Source organism: Exophiala xenobiotica (assembly GCF_000835505.1).
Source record: "Exophiala xenobiotica strain CBS 118157 unplaced genomic scaffold supercont1.3, whole genome shotgun sequence".
In the NCBI taxonomy this organism is placed as follows: domain Eukaryota; kingdom Fungi; phylum Ascomycota; class Eurotiomycetes; order Chaetothyriales; family Herpotrichiellaceae; genus Exophiala; species Exophiala xenobiotica.
In genome coordinates this window covers 4736878-4757054 of record NW_013562492.1, presented here as the reverse complement: position 1 = coordinate 4757054, position 20177 = coordinate 4736878, and the positions used below count along the sequence as shown (strand labels likewise).

The window sequence follows — 20177 nt, the reverse complement described above, 5'->3', positions numbered from 1 at the left end:
TCCTGAAATTTTGGAATGACGTGACAGAAGTGACTCAGCCTCGTCGACGATGCAAATCACGTGTTCGTCCAACAGCCCAGTGATTTCCTGCGAGTCCGACGTACTCCCCCCTAAGGTAGTCTTACTAAATCAATGGTCAAGGAATAACCTCAATTGTGTCTCTGTTCTTTCCCTTAGGCTTTACCACAACTCTTCCTGACTTTCTCGGTGTTGACCTTGGTGTAGTATATATGGCTTTCTATGTTGCTGAACCACGAAACCAACTTGATACCGAGGCCACTCGCTCTCTGGAGCGTCTAACTAGACCTCCATCGGATGGTCTCCCTCTCCATCCTCCTCCTGTTGCTGCCTTTTCATTTCCTCCATCTTGTCAAGGTCTGCCTTTGGTACCTCGTCTCGGTTGATCCAGGACAACAACCTCCACACGCCGGTCAACAACTCCTTTCTTTGCTCAATGTCGAACAGGTCAAACCACCGACTTCGGCTCATGTACAGAATCCGGTCCTGTCTTTCGGACGTTGACGCCTTCTGTTGCTTGACCTTTCCCGTCTCCAGCCATTCAAGATAGTTTTCATGCACGCTCAACTTGACGATACAAACATGATGATTCGCCGCCGACATCATATACACATCATCCCAGCCTTGTTCCGGGTCTGGCATCCCAATTCTCCTGAAGATGATCTTGTCGTCCCAGGTGGACGAATTCGGCCTGATCTTTGTCCATTCTTGATACCATTTTCGTCGCAAAGGCGGTGTATACATCAGTCTCCTACCATCTTTGTACTCTGACTTGTCCTTACCATCTTCATCAGCTTTCTTTTTCTTTTTGGGCCGTTCGCTGGTGGGTGAAGATGCTGTCGAGATCAAATCCTCTGGCTTCAGGTGGTTGAAGTCAGTAGCCGTAGCCCCCTCAGATCTTTTTCGCTCCTCTTCACTCTTTTCTCGCTTTTCCAGCTGAAGGCGTCTTTCTTCCGGACTCCAACTTGGATCCTCGTCCTCGAATACTTCGCTAGCAAGCTGTCCCCATCTGGTCGGACCACCGCCCCAACGATGCTTGACAGCCCACCAATGTTCTGCACTCGGCTCTTTGGAAGGTGTCTGGCCCTCGCGCGCCCGCTGCTTTGCAAGCACTAATAGCCCACCAACTTCCCTGAATAGGTCATACTTCTCGCCTACAAAGTCGCTCGTGGAATCGGGAAGCCCATCCCTAGATTTGAATCTCACTTCCATTCTACTGTGCACACCCAACAATGGACCTTCAATCATCCTCGCTCTTGCAAGTTTGACATCAGACGGCATCCTTGCCACGCAGAAGTTGTAGAATGTTGAAGGGAGGTTGATGTTTCGTATCCTCAATTTCTCCCGAGGATGAACGTCATAGTCCCGACAGTTGAACTTGTGAACAGCCATTTTGAGAAGACTCCTTACTGCTGCGATTCTCGTACCTGGGCTCATTTGTTCGCCGTTTCCTAGCCGAAGGCCCTTGTAGACTTGCTTCATTTTGGGGCGGGCGGGAATCTCGATAGAGTCCAGACTTTGTGGGATGCTACTTGCTGCCTTCGTCCCCTTTTTGGGATCAAGTTCCTCTACTCCTTCGCCTGCCGCATCCTTCATTCCGGCATCTGCATTTTTGCACGGTTCATTTTCTTTGCGAGTCGCGGATGGCTCAGCTGGTTCTGCAGCGGAGCTCGCCGACTCTGTCGCTTCAATTTCGTAATAATTGTCTTTGCTGTCATCCCAATAGCGGCACATGTCCTCCAGACTGGCATAGAAGTTTCGCGAGTAGGCTAGTCGAGGTTTTTTTCTGCCTTCGAGTGGCGGTAGTCGTAGAACTTCTCGATAGGCGTCTTGATTATCAATGTCGAGTTCCTTGAGCATGGAGGTCAGGTCGGCATCATACAGTAGTGGTCGCGACTTGAACCTGTCGTCCAATATCATGTCCGTTAGCTGGACATCCTGCTCTAGCTGGATGTTGAATTGTGCAAGATGAACATCCTTGACGTCCGACGGTTTTCGTACTGAGGCGACGGCTTTGCAGAGAGATTCCAGATGCCGTGCGTCAAGCGGACCATCCGAGCGAGGAGGAACGTAGCTTGGGAACTCGATTGGAACAGGTTTCGCGGGTGGATTGCGTTCCTTGTCGAGAAGTTGATCTCCACCTGGTGCTGCACTGAGTCAGAGCCAGCTCAAACTAACAGCAAGGTAATAATAGGAACAGGGCAGAGACGGCAAGATCCACCAAGGATATCAAGCAGGGGACTACGCGTCGTGGACTTCTGCAAGCAGGCTCATGTAGATACGATGGGCTAGGAAACCGTCTGCCAGCATTGGATTGATGCGAGTCAGAGCTTCCAGTCGCCTTCACCCAATGGCCTGGACGGACAACGTGATCTTGTCGGTCATGCATCAGACGATTCCAAGCGATTCATGGATCCAGTGACGGGGTTGAATACCACTCCAAATCACTAACGTCCGGCCAAAGGGAGATCAAATGCCATGCGCCAGTGGCCGTTTCGAGCAACGGATGAAGAGCATCGGAGTTTGTCTTGTACTTACCAATAGCACCCCACAGATTCCCACCAAACATGGCCAGCTATAGCGATATCTCTGGATCTGCCGAGATGGCTGTCGTGAACCAAAATGGACTCCACCGTATCTCCCTGCCACGCAATGACGACGTTGGAATCTATCAGACAGAATACCGCGTTGATAGCGACATCCAGACAAGCCGAGATTGCTGCTCTGTGCCTCACTTCTGGATCGAGTATAGAGTAGTCACGCGCGTGACTGTGACTCGAGGAGCGGAAGTTGATGCACCGAGTCCTAGAGGGATGGTCTCTTTCGAGTTATGGCGATTTTCGAGACCTGTGACTTGATGCTTAACTCCAATGTCCTGTGATCCAATTGCTAGATGAAGGTTGAGTCGTACATCCACAAACACATTAAGACCAATATAATAATTGCACTAGCAGTGCTGCAGGTCTGCTTTTTTGCATCACAGCTGTCACACAGAACGCTGCAGTAGTCGCATGCACGCACGGAGAACCTTGGTGCCGCGCATGCCACCTGCAAGTTTTGGTGGCCGTACGAGACGCCCGAGTCCTTCTAATGCCAGGGACGTTGCTTTGGGCGTGTATGGGTTGATGCATGTGGTGAGAAGAGGTGTCTGCCCTGAATCCAATCATCCATCATCCATCATCCGCCAGGAAAACTAACCCTGGTCTAATAGTCGTATCTCGGACCTATCTTACTGACCGACACAGCATCATCCCGTATTCACACATGGAATCTTTTTGAGATTTTACATACACGCGAGTCCAGGATTGACAGTGTATTCGAGAGGATGAGAAATCATTACCTTTGTTCACTCGAATTGGCCATTCGTTTTTATCATTGCGCCGAGTGAAACCTCAACCCACTTCACAAGAGAAGTGCTGGTGTTGTCTATGAAAGACCCTCTGCGGTCATAGTCGAAGTCTCACTGGTAGCGAAAAAGACTCCAAGCTCGCAGACCCATCATTGCAAGACATGTCGTCGAGATCGTCCTAAGACATGCTCATGCTCATCAATCGAGATTGTGTCACAAGTCGCTGCCCATCCCCGACTGATTTATCGACTGCTTTGTCGTCTACTTCTCCTCTTCGGCCTCCTCCTCACCGGCAAGAGCATTTCTCTTGCTCTGGATTCTCTCTTGTCGTCTCTCACGAGCAGCCTTGGTCTTCGCACGCTTGGCGTCCATTTCTTCCTTGAGGATTCTCTCACGTTGCTTCTCGGCCTTGGCTTTGTGAATCTGCAGCATGGTTAGATCGACTCCGTCTCATATAGTCGTAGACAACATACATGTTCGACCAAAGCACGCTTGTGCTTGAATGTGTTACCCTTGCTCAATTGATAGAGCTCATGGTAGAGGTGCTTGTCGATCTTGCCAGCAGCCCGGTACTTGGCCAGAAGGCGTCGAAGAACACGCAAACGTCTCATCCATAGAACTTGGCTACACATCAATACGATCAGCAAATCTTCTCGACTGGCGCATCCGCTCCTTCCAATTTTCTCATACCTAGGCATTCTGGCATCCTTTGTACCCTTTCTCTTACCGAAGCCTCGGTGTCGGCCAATTCTTCTTGCGGCATTCAGTTCTCTGGCACGCGCTCTGGAGTGCATGGCAACAGGCTTGCGGATAATGAGGCCATCGCTGACCAACTTTCGGATCGTCTGGCGGGAGTTCGCATTGGAGATCTCATTGACTTCGTTAGGGTCGAGCCAGATCTTGCGTTTACCGCAGCCGACAACGGCCGCCGCGAGGCGTTTCTGGGTGCGAAGGTTGGTCCTAGATTGAACTTGATTCAGCCTCTTTCTTAAACCTGTTGTCTCGAAATGAAGGACGTCATAGATCTGTGCAGAAAGCAACATGTTTGATCGAGAAGTCGACAATCTGGACGCCAAGCGGCTGCTGAGGAGAGAAAGACCGCACTTACATCTTGCTGTGATGACTGAACGTGTGGCGGCACCGAAAGTTGATAGAATCGCAGTCAAGGTGTTGTCAACCGAATTGTTGCAAAATCGGTGTGGGAGGAGACCTTGCCAAGACTCGGCTTGGCAGTCGATTGACTACGGAGGAGCTTTTTCCTTTCCGACGGCACTTCACCTCTACTCCAAATAACCAACACTACCGTTCCATACGGCGTAACCTACCTAAGGTACCTACATCTTACCTAGGTATGGAATTGATGGAAACGGGAGGAGGGCAAGTTGATTATGAATAGTGCTTTTATTGTATTTGACACGTCATCAGCGGTAGATTTCACGATTAGGGAAACGAGAGCCACCTTTTTTGACCCTGCCGCCCAACTTCTGCTCGTTACTGGAACAATCATTGCGTCTTTTCCCAGAAGCAAGGGGGCATTCGCAAGGACCAGAAAAACCGCGTGTATTCTTGCTCTCGAGTCCGGCAGCCAAGAAGACATCACGAAGGCGCCTGAAAGTCGTAGCCGTTTTCGTCCCAATCATAATCCATCCACACATATATCGTTCCCTCATACACAAAAGGAAAAAAGATCTCAGCATTCATCTAAACAAATGATTGAGCAATGCAGGCCACAATCACAAAATTTGTCATCATTTTCGCCATTTCGAAAATCGCTTTCAATAGGAAATCGTGTCGTAAAGTCGTTAGATTGTCGGGAAGCAAACAATTCACGCTTGTTGTTCCGTTCGTTAAGTCTTAATCTTTTTTTGGCCCTTCAGCCGTCGTAAAGTTTCGTAATCGCTTTTCCAATCGTTTCGTGATGGGGCATTATATGAGACTCGGAGCCCATTGCTTTTCAAAGCCGGTTTCCGCTACCCAGTACCCGTGTGATCATGCACGTTGGCAAGGTTTATATTCCGAGAGAGTTGAGCGCGGTTTACCGCTGCCCGCCCGTCTTGATGGCTTGCATGTGTGGAGGTGGCTGGAGGGGCATTCCGAAAGTTTCTTGAGGTCCCATCTTGCGTCGTTTGGAGTCGTACCCATCATATTGTCGACTTCCCGGTCGATCTTGATCGTCATCTTCTCTTCCGCGCTTCACCGAAGTCAGCCCTGCAGGGTGGCCGCTCGAATAAGCTGGGTTTCCATAGGTGTCTGTTGGGCCTCCTTGTGGTGTGCGATCATGACCCATAATGTTGTACACATTGCTCGGGTTAGGTGCGCGGGGTGGAGTATGATATTCAGAGGCCCATTGCGGTTGACCCGAGGGCATGGTCCGAGGTGTTGCGTGACCAGAACCAGCTTGATGAGGTGGAGAACCTGACAATTGTTCAGGAGACATATGCGGATGGTCGCCTACTGGACCATAGGCATATTGACCACGGTTTGAGTTATACGCAGAGGCATTTGCGCTCATGTAACCACTGTCAGGGTGATCAGTCTCATGGTGAGAACCATGGCCGGGTGGGCCATATGCATCAGCCTTGCCATCACGGCCATCCCCGCCAGCGACCCCGTTTCCAGGACCCAAGGGCGGACCCATGTCGCTTTTCCCATAAGGACCAGATTGCATGCCCTGGCCATAGCGACTCCCATCTGGCTGTTGCGCATACCCGGTCTGAGAGCTGGGCGTTGTGCTGTAATAGTGTTTCGAATCGTACCCGGACGAACCTTGGTAGGATTGCATTCCCGGGCCGCCGTTGCCAGGTGGAGTTGTAGCAGGCGTCGTCGGCATAGACCGAGCATTCAAGCCGGTCTCAATAGACAATGGTTGGCCCCCACTTGTACCATTTGGCATCTGCTGGTTGCCCCAATCGTACGAACTGCCCTGATTGCCCATGCCCATTACACTGGACGCACTAGTCGGAGGTGTTGGGAAAGTGTGGGCCCGATCGATCCCCGGACGCCCGTGGTTTGGGTGTGGGACAATGGACTGAGGTGTGGGCGGTCCTTGACCGTTTGCCGGCATGGTGTTGTGATGCTGGAGCGACGGAGTCTGGGCAGATGGAGGCGGACGGACCGAGTCAACACTATCAATACGACGTCTCTCCGTTGCTGCTTGCGACAATGTATTTGTGCGAGGAGCATTTTCTGGGTTATACAGCAGGCCACCAATGTTGTGCACAAAGAGTGGATATAGCAGATCAGTAATCTTTTCCTTGTTTGCAAACTCAAGAGCACGTTCGAAAGGGATCCTGGAGGAAAAATTAGCAAGATTCCTTAGACTGGAAGGCACATCAAAAGTTACCAGACGCCCTTCAAGTGCATAGGCCCGATTTTCACCACATGACGGGTCTTTTCAGATTTCAGGATTCCGTCTCGACGACCACGAGTCATGCCAGCCACGTTGAGAAGCTTTGTCCCGTTGATGAAATGGTTATCTGGAGCTTGATTAACAACGATCGCGAACGCAAAATAACATTCGTGGACAATGCCTACCCTCACGACGAGCCACGCAGACACCTTTGGCTTCAACCTGAAAACACAGACTCCCTTCATCTTCCCACAGTGTAGCCGTGACCCTTGGTTTCATCCCAGGAGGAGCGATCTGCCCGGTTGTATCAAATGGTTGCTGTTGTTGAGCAGGATAACCTTGATTAGGCGCGGGAAGAGTGTTCGGTTGTGGTACATGAGTATATGGCGGCCCCGTCGCAGAGATCATAGCTGATAGGGTTTGTCAGTATCAAAGTCTAACTTCCGGGATAAACCGCGTCACTCACCAGAAAGAGGCGGCGGCTGCCCAACGGGCCCCGCTGCAGATTGGGGAGACGTAACGCCATTCGCATAACCATAGGTGTTGTAGGCCTGCGGGTGCGCATAGTGACTAGAAGCAGGAGGTAGGACTGGGGGCTGCTGGTATGGTTGATAATGGGCCATTGGTGCCGTCGCCGAATGCGAGTAGGATGGTCCGGAGGAGATATGAGAGCCTGGATGCATATCCATATATGGCTGTGTCTGATTCATTTTGAATCGTTATAGGCCGTGCGGCTGACGTGCTCAAAATATCTCCGCCAAAATTCGGGTACAATCAAAGGACAATACCACCCCGCAGGAGCCCTGCTAATGCGTCCCTACGAGAGCCTGTTTGGGCTAAGAGACAGGCCCGAATTGTCGGTCCTATAAAGCCGGGTGGCCAGTAGTCTCGTACGTCTCTGCTCTTGTAGTGTCTCAAAGTGGGACTCAGGACGACAGAGGTTCGGCAGATCAACAGATGGATGTGCCCGACACTCCCAACAGAGACGATATGCTGGCGGACCTCGCAGAGATCCGATGGATCGCTGGGCACTCCCAACTTTTGTAATATCTTTCAGGGTAGCCTCGTAGGTCCTTCCCGTCTTGGTCGTGGCTCACGCAGACAGTTTATTTTTCAATCAAGAAAACTAAACCGTCAGTGACATCGGCGTACTCTTCCTACACGAGCAAGGCTTCGAGATCGAGGAATCCGAAGTCTCAAACGCTCGCGTAAGGCTTCTATTCGCTTTAAGTCGTGAGATTGTGTTGAGCTTTCAGCGCGAGCTGAGCGCCAAAGCCAGTCGTCAGTCCAACCGGGCGCGAACTGCAGACGAGCAAGAATTAGTATTGGCTTCCACATGTAAAGCATCCAACATGCAGGTACAGGAAGCAGGGAGCGGGATGGTGGTGGAAGTGTCAGATGTGCGGCCGGTCATTGAGAAATGGTAACGGGTTTTTCTCTCGCAGTCGTCCAAGAGCAGAGGACAGGTGCATTGACGTACCGGACAGCTGGAAATGGTTCTCAAGCAAAAACCAAACTCAGCAGCAACAAGAAGAGTTGACGCGCGTTTAGACCATGACTGATGATTTGGGATGCACGAAGATTCAATGGAGATCTGGAGCAAAAATGCAACGAGGTTGTGAGAAGCAGGATGCAGGAATGCAAGGTGGTCGACGGTGCGCTGGTAGCCGAGCGGGAGGACTGAGGGTGTGCAGGTGGGTGCATTAGCTTAAGCAGCAAAAAGGAAGACTCTGGATGCTTGCTGGCCCTGGGAGGGTCGCGGAGTTTAGTGACAAGGACCTCTGAGCCCATCCCCAAACAGGCGTGTCCTGCACACCTCACGGATTTTCCTGCCTCAAGCCACCGACTGAGGAAAATCCACCATCGCCCATCCACCCCCGTCCGTCCATTGGTACCCAGGCGCTTCCCTGACAGGCCTTATCCAGTCAGTATCCACCGCCTGTTGTCCACTGTCTATGCTGCTACAATCCCAGCGTGCCGCAACTCGCGAGCTACGATCCACGAGAGGTCCAACAAGAAGACCCACGAGCGGCCGGACGCAGGCTGCCAATCGCTGCCCGGTATGGGCTGGCTCCTTCATTGCAACGGAGACTTTTGCTTACGATTTACGGCTACGACTTGCTCACTACCCTTAGACCCTAGTCCTCTTCGTGTCGAGGGATCGGACAAAGAAACCAACTCTGTACGTTTCTGGGCGGTGCCCCTGTCACCCCCGTTATTGCGAGCTCCTCGAAAGAAATACAGCAGACTCAGAAAGGGCGTAGCTACAATGCTCATGGCAAAGCGTTCAAAGACCTCGACGGAATAGTTGAGGCAGGACAACTTAGGGTTTTTGGCGTGTGGACATTGAGCTTTGACGTGAACATGATAAGAACAACGGAAAACCCGCGCTACGGGCGATGTGGATAACAAAAAGAGAGTCACTGACGAGAAGGAAGAAGTCAAAAATCGTTGCGTTACTCTGTATAGGCTCCTATCGGCATCGTCGGGCGGAGGTTCGTGGGAGGAAGAGGAAGGAGGATCCCCTCTTCCCACAGCCATTGCGGGAAAGGTCGAGTCCGATGTTCTGACTTGAGGCTTTGTGTCTCTCCCTTGAAGCTTGAGCTTCTGGTGAACACACGACTCTGAGGCTGACTGGCTCAAAGTGGATGCTATTTCCACGGCTGGTGGTCTCAAAGACTCAAGAGATGATGTCTTTCGTGACAGCTTTGTGTCCTTTGTTACAAGCGGGAAAGAGAGACACAGGACTATCCGTATGTCGAAGGAGTATCCCACTTCCCCCAGCCTTTTCTCCCGCTGGCAGTGGCAGGTCACCATACGGCCCACTTCAGTCATCGCCAATTGGACCTGGGTTGGACAAGAAAGTCACAGAGAGAGCAGCCGAGCTGGGCTAGACAAAGATGGACAACACCACTTCCACCATCCCCCCGAACCGCCCATCGGTCACCACAACCTGCCTATCAGTCAACATGCTCGGAGAATCACCTTATCATGATCAGCCCCCAAAATCATTCCCAACCATCTCCAAGTTGGCAGTCCCATACCCATATCATTCGTTAGGGTCCTTGCCACATCCGCGACGATTGGAAACTTGTTCAGCCCTTCCAGGCGTTCTTTCGGCTCCCAACGCCCGACCTCCCTCGCATGGGACCCTCATTGATCTTCAAGTGCGACCTTCTTTTCTTCCTAGACGATGTCACGAGCGAATTCCTTGTTGCCGCCCTGGATTCTCGTCCCAAGGTTACTCAACCCAAAACCATTCAAATCTTTCTCTCATTGATTGTAATTCGGCCGGTCTTGACGAGAAGGCTTGTGCCACAGTGTCGGAAGCTTTTCTAGCTGGCACCAACCAGCAGCAGCATTTCATGTCAATGCCTTTGCCGGCGGTGTTGCGCTTGTTCCGGCACGGAAGGCGTTAGCTAAGGCCAGGCTAGCCCAGAGCCATTGAAAAGAGGAGAGGGGCTGAGTTGCAACGAAAAGCAAGGCCACCCCTGGTCCTCTCAATGCCCCTGCTCCTTGTCGCTGACTTACCGACAGCACAAGCCATTGCTTCAGCCGCCGACAGAATTCACAACGCTAACCTACGCTGCCGCTCAATCGGAGCACTGTGATCATACTCGTATAAGCCAATGAATGAAAAGGACGGTCTGCATCCTGCCATTGCTGCTTCGAAACAGAGATTACCGGCTGTAACGTCTGGTGGCTTTGGTCGTGGGACGACGCCAGATGGACTTCTGGGCAGCGCTAAGGTGAGGTACGGCGGCAATTGTCCAGCCTGTTCTTGAACCCACGAATTACGTGCATCAGGTACTCCGTGCTTGGATGCTTTCCACATGTTTGATCTCTGATTCGGAGCAATCCGCGACAACCCTTCCAAAGCAGCACAACCATCACGCAGAGATTGTCAAAGCACCGTTGTGAGTCAAGTCCAGATTTTCCGTGCAACCGGCTTGTTTTGTGCACCCACGATCATTATTGTTCCCGAAATTCTTGGATGGCACGATGGATAATGACGAGCCGTGTGAACAGTGCACACATGTCAGCGCGTGGCAGGCAAGCGCGAATCTGGAACATCCGGTTACGAGAGGTTTCAAGTTGGGCCCTTTGTTAGCCTCACCAGCCTGGCTTGTCGCTGCACGTCATGACCAACTGGCTTCGACATGCGGGGGAGTGAATACTAGACCACTACTCCGTATCTCACTTGATCGACTTTGCATGTTGAAAATTCAAAAGGTGACTATTCATTATCCAGGCTTGCTGTCAATACTCCGTACTCAAGCCGCCTTTCTACAGTACCTCTGTGACCTCTTCGCTGCAATCAGGTGCAGTCAAACGTCTGGTTTAGTCCCTCGATGCCGGGTCGACCGCGCTGACTGACAGCACCGATGGCGCAGAACGCTAACAATTATATCATCATCACTGTTATTTAGAAGAAGAAAAACCTCCTGGTGATCATCAACAACAACGAGAAATACCTTGTCCGAAAATATGGCTCAGTCGAGGCATTCCCTCACAGCCACGGCACTGGATCTGAATTTGATAGTTTGAAGATATTCTTGATGTTGATATTAGCTCAGCAAAGTCCACAGCGATGCCGGTACCTAAAGAAACATTCTTGCATCTCAAGAGCAATCGTAGCATGCGATCTTCAGAGCGACGTGCTCGCGTGCATGTCAGTATGCAGGGCTTCCGGCGCAATGCAGCTGCTACAATTAAGGCCGCATTGCATGCCAACTGCATCCAGAGCCAACTGTTCAGCCGCATACGGATACGTGGAGATCGAGATCGGCCGTTTCTCAGGCACGGATATAATGTGACGATCTAACTCTGCCGACCAGAAATCTGCACGAGGCATTCCAGCAATAATAATGATCTTTTCGGCGAACAGTTTTTCTGTTCTTGACAACGGAGGCAGGTCTCTGTCGCTTTACGCAGGGGGTGTGCCTCACGGTTAACAAATCTAAAGCCAAGCACTGCATCGGGAAGCGGTTGTGCAAGCCTGCCGACAAGGGTATTCCCGGGGTTCTCCTCAGGATTTCAATTGTTCGGATCCTTTTTTCTCGTATGAACGTTGTCACAAAGTTCGACTATCACCATATCATGCGTTCGTTCGTTTCCTCATCAGACCAGCAAGGGAAAGGAGGCTCCCCCTTTCCGAATCCATCATTTGGCTTTCACGTAAAATACGGAGATGGTATCGAGCCTTCCAGACACACCGGTGCACCGTTGTTTTTCCTCCATCCCGCAACTGCTGTGTTGTCAATCTGTGATTTGTGGGAGGTGCACCCACGCCCTGGACGGGCTTCGCCGCGGTCGGCCGTTCCAGGCGTCACCAGCCCAATCATCGCTATTCATGTCATGGCGTTGGCGTTGCACGAATGGCTGGGTCAGCCAGAAATTCATCCTAGCGTGATTTTCAACCTTTGAACATCAATTGCTGGTCGTGTTGACCTTCCTAGCCACCTTTCGGGCTTGCTTTCTCACCGAAAAACCACATGTCGCGATTTTAGCGAGGGTAATGCTTGCCAACAAAGCAACACTAAAACCGGTGGCTTGATGGTTGGATCCCTGGTTTATTGCCAGGGCGGTCCTGCCTCCTCAACAGTCGAGAGCCTTCGTTGTTCGGCCTTCGTTTCGGCGTTGGCATTATTACGCTGCACTGCATTGCATGGCCCGATTCCTGCGAGACTGGATCTTGCATTGATCGCCGATGCATACACATGGAAGTACAGTTACGCTGTGAAAGATTGTCATCCACCAGGCCTTAAAGGATGTCTTTTGGCTCACCCATGATAGTGGCACCACAGTTTCATTCGCTTATCAGCCCTTGACCAGCAACCCGTTTTGGAAACGTGCAATCCTCTCCCAAGCTGGGCAAGGTCTTGACGTTGGCACTTCATGACCATGTTTTGAATTGATCAAGATGACCACGTTCGATTGGTTACGGTTGATCCGAGACATGTCGGTAAGTCATCGCAGGGAAGCTTCCTTTCCTTATGCACATCACAGTTGCATAAAACATGACGGTCAAAAAGTACCAGGCAGGGCTGGAAGCCACCTCCTTGCACGCCGATTCCAACAACAGGATTGTCTTACATTTTCAGGTCTCAATGAGGTAATACCCGGCACAAAAGTATTGAGTGGCCGGCTCATACTCCGTATATGAGCTCGGGATCACTCGATCCGAGCATGAATTTGATATTTCAGGGTCGCTTCAAGTTAAATTGTGGTGATTTGCACTGCGCAAGGGGATCAGTGGATCATCTAAACAGCTTCTTTTACTATGGTACGTCCCTTGCTGTTCCCGATATAATTGGAAGAAACGAAGCATCACTTCCGGCGTATGTCAAACTCAGATCTCCTTCCCAGCCACATCGTTTTGAAGGTTCTCGCATCAGCCGTCTATGGAGATCACTGGCCCCTGGGCGGCGCAGGCGGAGCATGATCTGCTGTGCAAGCACCAGCTTCCCCAATGATCGATCTCAAAGTCAACCTCTGGAAACATTGACATTACGTTGTAGGTTGATCAGCGGCAAGCCTACATTCTTTTGGCAGGGCATCGATCTTTCAATGTCTCAAGCTTACCACGCCGTCGGACTACTGCTCAACAAAAAATCTCCAGCCATGACACAAGAACGAGGAATAGTCTGAACCTGACATTGCGCCCTTCTTAAGACCGCGCATTGTGGGGACGAGGGCGCAGTCTCTCTGAAACTGCTTCTTTCTCCTCCAACTGTCAAATTCCACGTCCGAAGTCTACCGATAAATGAGGTCAAGGACTCACTGATGAGAGACTTTGCTACAACAGCGACTCGCAGGGCGCCCTTGTGAGAAACGCAACGCTCATCAAAGCGCCTTTTCTCAGCCATCCATCTCACGCAGTGGTTTACCTGTCAAGTGCTATGAAACGAGTGCAACTTCCCCTAAGGCGAAACACCCCTGCAGAGTGATCCTCCTTGCCCTTCAATGATGGCGGAGTCCAGTCTCAGTGCTGCGTAACAGCAGCATAGACTCACCGCTCCATTGACTTGCAGCCCGCAAAAGGCACGAGCATTCCTCCGACACAAAGAGAATCGGTGGAAGTAATCAAAATCGCTTGCCTTGGACCTTAAACGCATAGACACAAATACTAGATTTCGTGTTTGCATATGTCTTTCATTCTTGCTGCCTGAGATCGATATGGTCCATGCCAATATGAATTAACTCCCAATATGCCAAATCATGCATTCCATATCTGATATCGAGCACCTTTTCCGTCCTTATTTCCTTCCAAACACGATCGATGTTTCCCGAACGCCCATTCCTGATTGTAGTGTCAAGCCGAGCTGTCCAAGCTAGCACTTCCCGCCGTCGGTTTCTGAGTCGATAAGGTGGTGTTCTCGCTTTCTGCTCAATAACCTCCATAATCACCATCCTCTCCCTCATCGTCCCCGCCCGCCGCAGCGGCACCGCCCGGTCTCGCCGTCGCGTAGCTGCTGAACTTCTGATCTTCTGCTTCCTGCGCAGCTGCCTCTTGCGCCACATTCTCGCAGGCGTCGATCCAATCCGAGTATACATCGACGGCAGCCGAGAGGTAGTTTATGCCCGTTTGAAAGCGTTGTCCGCAAACTTTGCAGTGTAGGTTTCCCACGCCGGCTTTCTTGTCGAGCTTGATCTGGATCGCTCTCTCGTGGTTGCAGAAGAGGCATGTGAACGTCGTCGCTAGTGGTTCGCGCTGGGGTTCAAGTCAATACAGACGGTAAATGCGTTCGAGATGCGGATTCGGACTGACTTTCTTTGGCCCTTGAGGCTTGCGTGAGGACTTCTTGCGTTTACCCTGGACTCGTTAGCGTACGAATCGAGATGTGCGGAAATGAGATGGTTCGTGCCATTGCGCTCTAGTTTATATCGCTGCACTGGTTGAATTGTAGAGTACAACAAGAGCAAATCTGATCTTGAAGTAGTCGTGCAGATAAATTCGTCCTGAAGGTCCTCATCGCTGCAGGTCCTCACCAAGACCCCCATCCTCGTACGAGTCAGTATCACTCCTGCAAGTGGAAACTCTCGGCAGTCGGGAGGTCACGTGCAAGCTTATCAACGGATCCCGCCGCAGACCAATCACGTCCCGCATCAACGACATACATAGCATTCCATTATGGACAATTGATACTACCCTCTTGGACATTCTTCTTCCTTCTCCTTCTTTATTCTGTATTACTCGCCTTCGCCACCGACTTGCTGAGCCCCAGCTCTCCTCGCTTGAAGCTCTTTGGTGTAGTCTGTGCTCTGTCCCCTTGTCATACTCTGGACAGCGCAGCACGACCCCGCTGCAACCTCACAGAGAGACAACTTCAACCGTCGTACAATCAATCATCTGGCCTAGGAGAGCCCCTAGAGCATATATACACTATAAACAGAGACTCGCAAGCTCGACCTTTGTTGTACTTTTGACCTACAAGATGGCGGCTCCTAGTGAAGGCAATTCGCAGGTCTACAGCGGCCTGCTGCAAGAGATCTTGGGGACTCTGAAGAAGCTGCAGACTGACCATGCTCAACTATCGGCCAGCGTGGAGGCTATTCAAAGCAAAGTTGGCGTTTCAGATTCTATTAACCAGCTACGAGGCTCCCGCAACAGACTCGGCAGCATGGGTTCTCCCAGCCTTGATCCTATGGAACTGGCAAGGTCGGCCAATGGAACTACTTCTCCTCCGTCTGATGCATCCCTACAGCCGAAAACGCCTGGCTCTCCGTCGGCAAAGAAACCATCTGCCATCTCTCGTATCATCCTCACCACATACCCGGGACAGTCAGGAATCGACCCGATCCCTCTGGAATGGGGCGAGGCAGACGCTGCCAAACGCGGTCCCGTTGTCGTCAGCAGACACCACAACACCATCCGCCGACGGAACGCGATTGGAGCCCATGGTGGCTCATACTCCATCTACCACGCTCTGGCCGTTGCCAGCAACCACCTCAACATGGAACACAAGCCGGACTTCACCAATACTGAGCCTGCCGCACTCATCGGGCCCTTTCCCGCCTGGGGCGATAAGAAGAAAATTGTCGCCATGGACCCGTTCGGCCATCTCGCACCTTGGCTGTACAAAGATATAATGCAAAGTCAAGACATCGACATTCGGCCCACCATTGCCGTGACAAAGGCGCACATGAAAATCCCCGAACTAGAACAGAGCGTCCAAGCCGGCCGTCTCAAGCCCGACGGCAAGATCTGTATCAATGAAACGGGCGAATTGAACGTGACCAAGTTCGCCGTCGAGCCTGTCTGGTACCTTCCCGGAGTCGCGGAGCGCTTCGGCATCGAAGAAAGTGCCCTACGTCGCGCGCTGTTCGAACACACCGGCGGCTCCTACCCAGAGCTCGTGACAAGGAGCGACATCAAAGTCTTCCTCCCACCGATCGGCGGCTTGACGGTGTACTGCTTCGGCGATCCTGCCAAGATGTCCGATCCAAACGTCCGACTGGCCCTACGCGTGCACGACGAATGTAACGGCAGCGACGTGTTCGGATCGGATATCTGCACGTGCCGACCGTACTTGATCTTCGGCATCGAAGAGGCCGTCAAGGAGGCGCAGAGAGGCGGGTCGGGCGTGGTCATCTATTTCCGCAAAGAAGGTCGCGCGCTCGGCGAAGTGACCAAATATCTCGTGTACAATGCACGCAAGCGCGGCGCGGACCGGGCAAGCGAGTATTTCCAGCGGACCGAGGACATTGCAGGCGTCAAGGATATGAGATTCCAAGCGCTTATGCCTGATATCTTGCACTGGTTGGGAATCACAAAGATCGACCGCATGTTGAGCATGAGTAACATGAAGCACGATGCCATTGTGGATCAGGGCATTCCGATCCACGAGAGAGTGCCGATTCCCGACGAGATGATCCCGGAGGATTCCAGGGTCGAGATAGATGCGAAGATCCATGCGGGCTACTTTACCACGGGGAAGGTGATGAGTGTGGAAGAGTTGAATGCTGTGCAGGGAAGAAGTTGGGATGATATTGAGCATTGAGCGAGACCATGTTTTGTGCATTGGAAAGGTAGCGGATGTGAGATGAATGAATGAGTAGGCATGCAAATGACATGATGGCTGGTTGGACGGTATAGATTCGCGGTAGGATTCAAGGAAGGCCTCGCAGGCCACTCCGCGTGTTTTGATGGTTTGGAATTCAGATTGACTACTGTCAAAGTGCTTTGCGCGACGTAGACGACTAATGAATTGGAGCGAAGAGAGCAGTCCGGAATGCGACGTACGAGTATTCCTTCCCTTCCTTCCTCTGGAATACCATATGATGCCATATTTCTAGTTGTCTTCTAGTATCGGTCAGCTAATTATGTTGCAGCGAGGCGAGAGGCGAATAGGCGCGCTGGTAGTATCCATCTGAATGACGGTAGACTACTAGTAGCTCAGCACCTGAGTTGCAGGTTGAAAGCACAGCGTGTGGTCGAACCCGATGCGGAGCCTTGCCGCGAGGACTCGAGAAATAAATATATATTCTTCGGCTCTCCACACCGGCCGACGACGGTAACAACAGACAAGTTGAAAAGCGTTGTTTAATTCCTCATGGCCATAGTCAAATCATATCGATCATTCTAGAATGTATCGTGTATCCTGGCTCGTTGAACTGTGGTCATCTTGCCCTGCTACAGAATTGCGAGAGTCAATCTCCCATCCCGTGGCATTGGATCACCACCGACATTCACGAGCGGATCGAGGCAGACTTTTATGATTTTACTGCGGAAGTATTATGTTCATATTGCTTTTCCCGATCCAGTCATCAGTATAACAATTCAGACATGGCTCTCCCTCAAGCAACACCCTCCTACCACGCGACTAGGCCGCCATCTCTGGTGTCCACTCACGTACGACATCAACCTGTATCTACCGTAACGATTCAGTTATACGCCGCACTTCACTCCTTGATCCAAGGCTGAGCAAATGTGCCCACCCAATCCTCCACCTCCTGCCTGAGTGTGAGTATTTCGGGCACATCGGTCCCGTCCTTGAGATGGTCCAAGAAACTCTTGACCGCGCCAGGGTTCTTCTTCCCCTGCGCCTCGGCCTCGCTGCGTGCCTTCTTGTCGACCTTGATCGCAATTGACACGGCGCGGTCGACAATCTCAGCCACACGAGTAAAGTCATTTGGCTGGAATCCGCGAGTCGTCATGGCGGGAGAGCCCATTCTCAACCCACCAGGCTTGAGAGCCGACTTGTCGCCTGGCACGGTATTCTTGTTCGACGCCACGCCGCAGAGTTCGAGGACGCGCTCAACCCGCGCGCCGTCAATACCCTTTGACTTCAAATCGACAAGGACGAGGTGGTTATCCGTGCCGCCACTGACAATATTGTACCCCAAACCACCGCTGTTAGCGGAGTTGCCGAGCCGTGCGGCCAGCGCTTTCGCGTTGGCAACCACGGTCTTCTGATACTCCTTGAATTCCTTGGTCTGGGCTTGTTTCAAGGCTACAGCTAGCGCAGTGATAGTGTGGTTATGCGGACCACCCTGATGGCCGGGGAAAACGGACGCATTGATAGGGCCTTCAAGGTCATACATTTCCTTGTCGCCTTTCTTGGTCGTTCGGCGAACGCCTTTACGATAGAAAATCATGGCTCCGCGGGGCCCCCGGAGAGATTTGTGCGTGGTAGTGGTAACGACGTCTGAGTTCGAAAAGGGGCTGGGAATTACGTCCGCTGCGACGAGACCAGAGATATGGGCCATGTCGGAAAGGAGGTATGCCCCAACGTCGTTGGCAATGGAGCGCATGCGTTCGTAATCGATGAGTCGGCTGTAGGCGGAGGTCCCGGCCACGATGATTTTGGGCCGGTATAGGATGGCGTTTTCATGCAGTCTGTCATAGTCAATCAAGCCTGTTGATTCGTCGAGTCGGTAGGGGAATGTTTCGAAGTATTTGGAGATCATGGAGATTTTCTTAGTCGGGGTCTGATAGCCGTGAGATAAATGGCCACCGTGGGGCAGGTCGAGACCCATGATTCTCTCGTGCGAGTTGAGAAGAGCGGAATAGGCATAGAGATTTGCGGGTGAGCCAGATAATGCTGGGATTCGTTAAAATGGTGAACAGAAGAGCTAGGCGGACACCCTTACGTTGGACATTGACTCCCCACTGCTCTGGGTCGAGTCGATAAGTCTCGAGTGCTCGCTTCTGGCAGAGTCGTTCTGACTCATCGATGTGTTCATTACCCCCATAGTATCGTGCACCGGGGTAGCCTTCTGAGTACTTGTCTGCGAACGATTTAGCTTTGCAGATCTTCAGAGACGGCGACATTAACACGAACTCTGCATAACACTCCCAAGAGCATCAAGTACGGCTTGGGAGGTGAAATTCTCGGATGGGATTAGGTTGATGAAATGCTTCTGCCTTTTGATTTCCTGCATATTGTCAGACAGTTGCAGTTAGTGAGGAGTCAAGGCATACTCGTTGTAATATCTCATATATCTCGGGATCGGCGTCCTTCAGGTGCTCTCCCATCAACTGTATATGCGTCAACATACCGGCGGCGAGGCGATGGTAAGTGTCTTACTGTATTCTGAGCTTCGCCGTTCCCGGCCGCCCTTAGGGATGCCGTCGAAGAAAGACTCCTCACTCTGGCTCGGCATGACAGACATACCGAAGGCTGGGAAGCAGTGGCCCAAATACGCCTTGAGAACAGTGATCGAGACATGGTGTCAAATAGGTCTAGAGAGTATGGAATTACGAGATTTGACGGCCTTTGAAGGCAGTCGGCAGTCCGTTAGATATAATCTTTTCTCTGATACGAACCTTGATCATGGAATGAAGTCCAATGGATGCGGAGGCAAGCCCGGTCGATCCCGAATAAGGCAGGTCTAGCGAGGTGGATATTTTTCCTTCTTCCAGTCAACAGCGTCCAAGCTTTTTTCCTCCTCTTCTCTCTTCACAACTAAATCCAAGATGAAGAGAACCTTTTCGGCTGCCAACAGTTCTCGCGCTTCAGTCTTTTCTTCGAATTGGTTGAAGGTCTGTGGGCGATGTTGATATGTCTCGGGTCCACTCACCACCTTGAGGGACAATTTGAATAAGCCTGATTGGAGATGTTGTTACCTACTTGTTCGTAGTTGTGGTCAATCTGGCTGACTTCCGCTGTTGTACATCTCTGCCTCTATCTCCGCTTTTGCATTGATGATTCTGTCGAAGGCAGGTGAGGAAGCATAGGGAGAAGCATGATGCTGGTCGTTGATGACGATGACGGTGATGGAATTGTAGAAGAAGCCTTGACAGATGCCTCTCACGGAGCAGTATGTCAGTGTGGTGATGAAGGCGCCCTCTGCTCCATTTACTCAGTTATCTACACGGCATCCATGTAAGAATTCAAGAGCAATGCCATTCAATTATTCATCTTCAATGTTTGCTACTGTCTTCACGCGCAGAGCGACACCGCCTCCGACCAGGACACCGCCATGTTGGCCACGTGACACATAATGAAGCCATCT

At 51.6% G+C, this 20177-nt stretch overlaps 7 protein-coding genes across 7 annotated transcripts; 1 reads left to right on the top strand and 6 right to left on the bottom strand.

The window, feature by feature from the left end:
* Positions 1–159: 159 nt before the first annotated feature.
* PV05_06035 (uncharacterized protein) lies at positions 160–2609 on the bottom strand. The gene is made up of 2 exons (XM_013462619.1): positions 2557–2609; positions 160–2165 (listed from the first exon to the last, which is right to left on the bottom strand). Exons 1-2 carry the CDS (start codon positions 2585–2587, stop codon positions 301–303), a joined length of 1896 nt encoding a protein of 631 aa, XP_013318073.1. The 5' UTR covers positions 2588–2609; the 3' UTR covers positions 160–300.
* Positions 2610–3231: 622 nt separating this feature from the next.
* Positions 3232–4524, bottom strand: PV05_06034 (uncharacterized protein). The gene is made up of 4 exons (XM_013462618.1): positions 4476–4524; positions 4058–4327; positions 3841–3991; positions 3232–3790 (listed from the first exon to the last, which is right to left on the bottom strand). Coding segments are annotated over exons 1-4 (585 nt in total). The 5' UTR covers positions 4478–4524; the 3' UTR covers positions 3232–3628.
* A 225-nt stretch (positions 4525–4749) lies between these two features.
* On the bottom strand, positions 4750–8440 carry PV05_06033 (uncharacterized protein). Its single transcript, XM_013462617.1, has 5 exons — positions 8197–8440; positions 7183–8018; positions 6902–7126; positions 6711–6843; positions 4750–6657 (listed from the first exon to the last, which is right to left on the bottom strand). The coding sequence occupies exons 2-5, from the start codon at positions 7424–7426 to the stop codon at positions 5403–5405; spliced, it is 1857 nt and encodes a 618-aa protein (XP_013318071.1). The 5' UTR covers positions 7427–8018; positions 8197–8440; the 3' UTR covers positions 4750–5402.
* Positions 8441–13871: 5431 nt separating this feature from the next.
* Positions 13872–14273, bottom strand: PV05_06032 (uncharacterized protein; the record flags this gene model as incomplete). The annotated part of the gene is made up of 1 exon (XM_013462616.1): positions 13872–14273. One exon carries the CDS (start codon positions 14271–14273, stop codon positions 13872–13874), a length of 402 nt encoding a protein of 133 aa, XP_013318070.1.
* Positions 14107–14849, bottom strand: PV05_06031 (uncharacterized protein; the record flags this gene model as incomplete). The annotated part of the gene is made up of 3 exons (XM_013462615.1): positions 14107–14430; positions 14488–14532; positions 14838–14849. The coding sequence occupies 3 exons, from the start codon at positions 14847–14849 to the stop codon at positions 14107–14109; spliced, it is 381 nt and encodes a 126-aa protein (XP_013318069.1).
* Positions 14850–14878: 29 nt separating this feature from the next.
* Positions 14879–16980, top strand: PV05_06030 (uncharacterized protein). The gene has a single exon (XM_013462614.1). It carries the CDS (start codon positions 15155–15157, stop codon positions 16718–16720), a length of 1566 nt encoding a protein of 521 aa, XP_013318068.1. The 5' UTR covers positions 14879–15154; the 3' UTR covers positions 16721–16980.
* Positions 16981–17393: 413 nt separating this feature from the next.
* Positions 17394–19470, bottom strand: PV05_06029 (uncharacterized protein). The gene is made up of 5 exons (XM_013462613.1): positions 19250–19470; positions 19144–19200; positions 19004–19097; positions 18813–18950; positions 17394–18763 (listed from the first exon to the last, which is right to left on the bottom strand). Exons 1-5 carry the CDS (start codon positions 19388–19390, stop codon positions 17622–17624), a joined length of 1572 nt encoding a protein of 523 aa, XP_013318067.1. The 5' UTR covers positions 19391–19470; the 3' UTR covers positions 17394–17621.
* Positions 19471–20177: the final 707 nt, after the last annotated feature.

Bases quoted from the DNA above. Each gene is read 5' to 3' on its own strand.
- PV05_06033 (XM_013462617.1), bottom strand. From the start codon at position 7,426: ATGAATCAGACACAGCCATATATGGATATGCATCCAGGCTCTCATATC. The intron at 6,844-6,901 runs GTAGGCATTGTC...ATCAAGCTCCAG, and splicing joins CTGCGTGGCTCGTCGTGAGG to ATAACCATTTCATCAACGGG. The intron at 6,658-6,710 runs GTAACTTTTGAT...TTTTTCCTCCAG, and splicing joins ATGCACTTGAAGGGCGTCTG to GATCCCTTTCGAACGTGCTC.
- PV05_06030 (XM_013462614.1), top strand. From the start codon at position 15,155: ATGGCGGCTCCTAGTGAAGGCAATTCGCAGGTCTACAGCGGCCTGCTG.
- PV05_06034 (XM_013462618.1), bottom strand. The intron at 3,992-4,057 runs GTATGAGAAAAT...ATTGATGTGTAG, and splicing joins AAGGATGCCAGAATGCCTAG to CCAAGTTCTATGGATGAGAC. The intron at 3,791-3,840 runs GTATGTTGTCTA...ACCATGCTGCAG, and splicing joins AGCGTGCTTTGGTCGAACAT to ATTCACAAAGCCAAGGCCGA.
- PV05_06029 (XM_013462613.1), bottom strand. From the start codon at position 19,390: ATGTCTCGATCACTGTTCTCAAGGCGTATTTGGGCCACTGCTTCCCAG. The intron at 19,098-19,143 runs GTATGCCTTGAC...GACAATATGCAG, and splicing joins TATATGAGATATTACAACGA to GAAATCAAAAGGCAGAAGCA. The intron at 18,951-19,003 runs GTTCGTGTTAAT...AATCGTTCGCAG, and splicing joins TCTTGGGAGTGTTATGCAGA to ACAAGTACTCAGAAGGCTAC.
- PV05_06035 (XM_013462619.1), bottom strand. From the start codon at position 2,587: ATGTTTGGTGGGAATCTGTGGGGTGCTATTG. The intron at 2,166-2,556 runs GTAAGTACAAGA...GACTCAGTGCAG, and splicing joins GAATCTGTGGGGTGCTATTG to CACCAGGTGGAGATCAACTT.